Source organism: Cupressus sempervirens, chromosome 11 (assembly GCF_028749045.1).
Source record: "Cupressus sempervirens isolate cs-2001-9-10 chromosome 11, ASM2874904v1, whole genome shotgun sequence".
Taxonomy (NCBI): Eukaryota; Viridiplantae; Streptophyta; class Pinopsida; order Cupressales; family Cupressaceae; genus Cupressus; species Cupressus sempervirens.
In genome coordinates this window covers 650,841,308-650,847,772 of record NC_143128.1, presented here as the reverse complement: position 1 = coordinate 650,847,772, position 6,465 = coordinate 650,841,308, and the positions used below count along the sequence as shown (strand labels likewise).

Below are 6,465 nucleotides of genomic sequence, written 5' to 3'. Positions count from 1 at the left end.
TGCATATAGAGGATTTAAATTTTATCAAATGGATGTTAAAAGTTAGCATTTCTAAATGATATACTAAAGAGGAGGTTTACATAGAACAACGTGAAGGATTTTTTGATCGAAACAACAAGAACATGGTGTGTAGATTACACAAATCTTTATATGATTTGAAGCAAGCTCTTAGAGCATGGTATGAGAGACTTCACAACTATCTTATCAAGATTGATTTTGAGAAGACTGATGACAACAAAAATTTGTACTTGAAGATAGAAGGAGGTAAAAGAATTTACTAGCTGAAATTTTTTTGATGATATCGTATTTGGAGGAAAAAATGCATTGTGTAAGGCATTTGCAAATGAAATGAAGACAAAGTTTCAGATGTCTATGTTTGGAGAGATAAATTTCTTTGTTAGATTGAGAGTATATCTGATGAAATATGGTATTACATCACTTAGTCCAAGTATGTGAAGGAAATCTTGAAAACTTTTGTATGGAGGATTCAAAACCTATTAGTACTTCTATGGTGATAGGACACAAACTATCCAAAACTGATGATTCTCTTGAAGTAAATCAAACATTTTATAGGTCTATGATTGGAAAATTTCAATATGTACTTCATAGTAGACTTGCCATTGCATTAGCTATTGAGATTTTTAGAAGGTTTTCTACAAATCATAAGGAGAATCATTTAATGGCTATTAGAATGATCATGATATACTTGAAAGGAACAAAAGACTATGGTCTATATTACAAGAGAAATGACAAGTTTGAACTAAGAGCCTATACAAATGCTAATTGGGCGAGAAATATTTATGATAGAAAGAGTGCAAGTGGTGGAGCATTTTTCTTAGAAAAAAGATTGGTCACCTAGACTAGCAAGAAACAAAATTTGTATATCACAATCTACTATTGAAGTTGAATATGTGGTTGGTGTAGTGAATTGCACAAATGTGGTATGGATCAACTAGTTACTCAAAGGAATGACGAAGGAAATTACTAAACCTATGGTACTGTACTATGATAATACAAGTGCTATACACATATCTAAGAACCCTGTGATGCATACAAAGACTAAGCACATTGCAATAAAGTATCATTACTTGATAGAATTGGTTCAAGACAAAGAAGTGAGAATGAAATATGTGAATATAAAAGAACATACACCCAATATATTCACAAAGGCTATTGATTATGTCTACATGTATAGATGACAAGTCTTTGGCATTGTTGCCAAAAAGCGAGATATAAGAGAAAGAGAGATATAAGAGAAAGAGGGAGAATATAACAAAGAGTTGTACTTGAAACCTGAAGAATGTATTGAGGGGGATATCAGAGAAATCTAAAATTGGTATATACAAAGGAAGCCATACATATTAAGAGAGGGAGAGATTTCAATAAAAAGTAAGTTTCTTTTTGGTATTGGTTTGCCATCAATACCAAAGAGGAAGATTGTTGAAAGGACATTAGTGAAGTGATGAAGATTGATGAAACGTATCATGGAACAATCAGTATTTTGTCATTGATATCAAACCTACTACTTGTTGGTAAAATAATTGCTTACTTTGGTTTGAATGCTATTATTTGTTTGATTGATAAAGAGGATTTCAAAAAAAAAGATAACAAAAGAGAACTCAGAGAAAGATTGAGTTATATGGTGTATAAAAGGAGTACTAAGACCAAACACCAACAAGTAGTAGGTTTGACATCAATGAAAAAATAATGATTGTTCCATGATAGATTTCATCAATCTTCTTCCCTTCAACAATCTACTTTTAACATAAGCAAAATGGAGCAATGAAGTACCAACAAGCATGAAGTTGACAAAATCAAGTAATAACTTTATAATTTATTTATAATATGATAGTACCATATAATATATGTGAAATAGAAAAAATATATAATAATCATTTTTCAGATATAATTAAAATTAAGATTCAAATTAATTTAATTATCTATATAATTATAATTTGAAAATATCAGTATAAAAAATATAATTATATATATATTAAATTATTTAAAATATTTTATATATTATAATAAATTTATTAAATTAAAATTATATTTACACTAAAAACTAAAAATTAAAGACAAATAATAAGTATTATATGACATTTATTTATATATTAGTTAACTCGAGTATTACACTTTAGTAAGTATTATTTGGCATTTCTTTATATATTAGTTAACTCGAGTATCACACTTTACCATATGCCAAAAGAAAGGACGGTAAACTGACCTATTAGGGTTACAAAATGTCAAAACTAATACCAATCTCACAAAACGTGACCTATATGTCTCGAAAAACATAATAGAAGACTTCAAACATGTTCCATGTATCTTTTACAGTTCTTGCAAGTCGGGTTTTCGACAGGCATCAAATACAGATCAGCATCGAAGACAACTGTAATCTGTAACAGGTCAGTTTGGAATGATTTATAGACATTTTACTCTTCTTATATTCCATTTTTGCAAATTTTTTGACTCACGGTAACAGTCTTTAGAAATATTTAAGCAATCATAAGCCTGTAGCTTTAGGATTTGTGATCTGGCTACAGATCGTCCCAGATCTTCAATCAGAATGCTCGAAACCCAATCATCCTATTATTAACTATATTTTTGTAACATAATCCTTCTAGAATCTTTGTCAAAATCTTTAGCGAGGAGTTTTTTAAAACAAAATACAGAGAAAATCGATTGTAGATTTGTTATGGGCGATTTTGTTCGAAGTTGATTCCTTTTCTAATAACGTACACTTGGAGCTGTTTGTCAGAAGCTTTGGGTCGGAGTTATTTTATTGAAATTGCAGCTTTTAGTTTCAAAGTATGGAGAGAATCGGGTGTGGGTTTTTACTACCGGCTGCACTCGATGGGAATACCTTTTCTATCAATAATAACTTCCATAATTTCACCACTGCAGATTCCTCCTGCCACCATGCTTTCTCTCTCAAGAACTATGGTGTTGTAGGTTATATAAACCCTAAGATCATTTGCAAGAATAAACCTGTTGAGGTGGGTGAAAACGCTGGAATGGCAATGAGTTCGAAAGGCATCCACAAATTCGTTGAAAGAAAAAGGCGAAGGGACATGAAAACACTGTTTTCTGCCTTGAGATCCTTGCTGCCGGAGGAATATGTTGAAGTATGTTTTTTTCTCTTCGTTATATCTTCTATTATAGCTGTTAGGGTTTACTTCATGCCCACTATTTTAATCTAATTGATAGTAGTGCTCTGAATTTCCAGGAAAAATGTTCAACAGCAGAGCAGCTATCACAAAGCGCTAACTATATAAACCATTTGCATGAGAAGATTAAAAATCTTACACAAAGAAGAGAGGAGATGAGAAAAGAAAAATTGGGCAGAAACCTGTCTTTTTCTGTTCCATCTGAGACTTGCCCTATTGTTAAAATAACTTGTCATGACTGGTGTGTTTTGGTAGCAACAAAGACACCAAAGCATCAGATCGTCTTGTCTGATCTTCTGGCTGTATTGGCAAATAATGGCCTTGATGTAGTTACTGCTGCTGCGTGCGCCACTAATGACAAAGTCTTCCACACCATACATGCCAAGGTATTAACTTTTCTCTTTGGAATACCCAAGTAGAAATAACTTTGAATACTACTGTATACTACTGTAGGGATTGAAACATCTTATGCGTTTATATGACAGGTTACAGAACTTCATAATTTTCACACCAAAACTTTATATCAAAGTATCTGCAACTTGGTATCTGAAAAGACTAAGGATGTGAAGGCGCATCACCAGTGAAGATTTACCATAGATTTAAATAATATATATATATATTAGTGCACTCCCTTTTTTTGTCTGATTTCATTATTGTCAGATTTTTACAGGGTTCCATGGGATTCACAAGGGAACCCTGATAGATTTTTGTATTGATAATTTCATGGGATTCACAAGAGAGGATTGCTAGATTTTCTAGAGCTTGATGTAGATGTTGTACATAAATCTTTGTTTTTGCAAAAAGAAAATTCATGAACAAGTGTGACTTCAGAGTTGTTTTGGAATACCACCTAAATATATAGGAGCTTATAGTGTAATATATAGAACATTTTTCTTAGTAGTTATAAAGATTTTATTTCTGAACAGATATATGTGCTTCCTTTACGTCTTATGGAATTTCTTGCTTATCATCTAAGACTGATTGTAGTACCTTGAGTGTCTAACAAGCTTGACCTCTTTTGGATTTCATGTAGAAAGTAGATTGAGAAAAGCAAGAACTTATTTGTGGAGTATACACGTAAGGTAGTGGTAGAGAATTCATTGCGCAAGGAGGATCTACGCATAAGGCTTAGGAAACTAAAAATTTCTTGCAGTCTATTAACATTTCATTACCATTTTACATTCTAAAAATTGAACATGTAGGAAATGTAGTCCAGGATTAATCTCTTGTATGCAGTGTCCTGCCTCAACCCCAGAAAGTTGCAGACTTCTAGACAGTTCCATTCTTTTTCTTTTTATTTCGGTAATGCCCATTTTCTCCGTTTGTGTAAGTATAGATGTAAAAAAATCTTGTTTGAATTGAGGCTTCAGGTATGGAGGTGCGTGAATCGTTGATTAAAGAGTTGGTATGATTTCCTTATTTGAGATTTTCGTAAGTCATTTCTGCATTGGATACAATTATTCAAGGAATTATGTGCATAAGTATACTCGAGATTAACCGTGTAGCTCTTTGCATTTCTCAGTGCAGTTATGTAATCCACCATCACGGATACTTATGCAAGTAAATAATTTAATTGCCCTACAGTTTAAATTAATTCCAATATAGGCAGTATATTCTTTTGCAGACCGAATATTGTTTTGGATATATGGCTTGCAAAACTTTGATTATAATAGTGTAGGCTTAGCTCGTAGATGCATAGAGCAAAATATTTCCTGTTACAATCTGTACTTAATGTATGTAATGTATCATGTCTTTAGAGGTTCTTTTGGTTGGTGGAGAATATGTATCTTTTTAGAATAGAAAACAAGTATTTCTATTCTTGTTTGGTTCAGTCAATTTTATGGCGAATTGGACCTAAAAATTTATGTTTTCTAAAATAAATAAAACTAGAATAGGAATACATATTTCAATTCTACCTATTTAATAAATTAATAAGTGGAATTGCAAATGATCTTTTTTTAAAGCTAAAATTGGAATTTGGTGCAGCCAAACAGAGAATTTGAAATTTTAAGAATTTACATATGCCTATTCCACTCATATATTTTTGTTTAGTGCACCAATTGAAATAAGGAATTTACCACCTCAAGTGCAACAATCTTGGCTCATACTTGAATTTGAAGCATCACATTATTACAAATACAAGCTTTCATAAAAATAATATATGAATATCAATAGATATTTAAGAAAAGATAATAAAATTTCTTTCTTTCCACAAAGCAAAGAATATTTTCACCCTAAAAGCATGATATACCTCTACGAATTTGAAGGGTATTCATGAAGAAGCACCCAAAACCAACTATGTACTAGGAAAAATAATCAAGCTAAAAAGACAAAAAGATAAAAAAGAAAAAAGAAAAAGAGAGAGAGGGAGAGAAAAGAAGAAAGATTCATCCAATTTTATAGTTATTAGTGTCGCAGTAGAAGAAAAAGAGACGTGATAATTTTTGGTTTTCAACAAAAAGTGATAAAGAGGTCTAGAACTCTTTATATTGTAAAAGAAATAATTATTTTTAATTTTGTAATTAATTATAACTTTAATTATGTATAAAAATTTACTTTAAAAATAATTATTAAATATATTGTAAGAAATGAATAGTTATTAAATATAATCATAAGTTGTAATTTAAATTAGAAATTGTAATCAACTTCAATTGTGATTAAAATAAATTCTGATCAAGGTAGAATTTGATTTTTATATTTGAAGTAAAAATGTAATGATTTCATTGATGACAATACCTATAATTTTGCTTCTAACATTTTTAATTCAAACTTATGACTAATATAATCCCAAGCTTGATTGCAAATTAATAAGAGTTATTATAATTTAAATTTTTTTTTAAAAATTAGTTGTACAATAAAGCGTTATAAAGCATTGTTCTGAATTGCTTATTTGTTTAAAATATATAATTTGTATGTATAGATAAGGATTATTTTGAATCTTGAATTCCTTAGCTTTACTATGTAAAATAAAATAAAATGTTTATTAGTGTAAGTTATTTTTAATAATAAGGAGTGAAGAACTATATAAAAACAAAAACAAAATTGGTAAAAAAATAATATTCTGAAAAGGAGGAGAAAGGTGGATAGTTGAGGAGAAAGGTAGATTTTACAAATATGAAGAAAATGGTGGTATGTAATTGATGAAGATTGGTAATAAATAATTCATTTAATCATTAGCTCCATAAAGTGATACAATAGTACTTAGCCTACTTGAGTACTAAAAGATTGATAAAGTAATCCAAAAAAGCTTGAAACTTGCATTGGGAGACTAATGCAAATACTTCCACAAAGGATTGAT

The 6,465-nt window shown here is 30.2% G+C and overlaps 1 protein-coding gene across 1 annotated transcript; it reads left to right on the top strand.

The window, feature by feature from the left end:
- Positions 1-2,283: 2,283 nt before the first annotated feature.
- Positions 2,284-3,783, top strand: LOC149531451 (transcription factor bHLH118-like). Its single transcript, XM_089810532.1, has 4 exons — positions 2,284-2,405; positions 2,905-3,125; positions 3,227-3,553; positions 3,653-3,783. The coding sequence occupies exons 2-4, from the start codon at positions 3,015-3,017 to the stop codon at positions 3,749-3,751; spliced, it is 537 nt and encodes a 178-aa protein (XP_089666658.1). The 5' UTR covers positions 2,284-2,405; positions 2,905-3,014; the 3' UTR covers positions 3,752-3,783.
- The last annotated feature ends 2,682 nt before the right edge of the window (positions 3,784-6,465 follow it).

Excerpts from the sequence above, each read along its gene's own strand:
- LOC149531451 (XM_089810532.1), top strand. The coding sequence starts at position 3,015 with ATGGCAATGAGTTCGAAAGGCATCCACAAATTCGTTGAAAGAAAAAGG. Across the intron at positions 3,126-3,226 it reads TGCCGGAGGAATATGTTGAA|GAAAAATGTTCAACAGCAGA; the intron begins GTATGTTTTTTT and ends CTGAATTTCCAG. Across the intron at positions 3,554-3,652 it reads TCCACACCATACATGCCAAG|GTTACAGAACTTCATAATTT; the intron begins GTATTAACTTTT and ends TTTATATGACAG.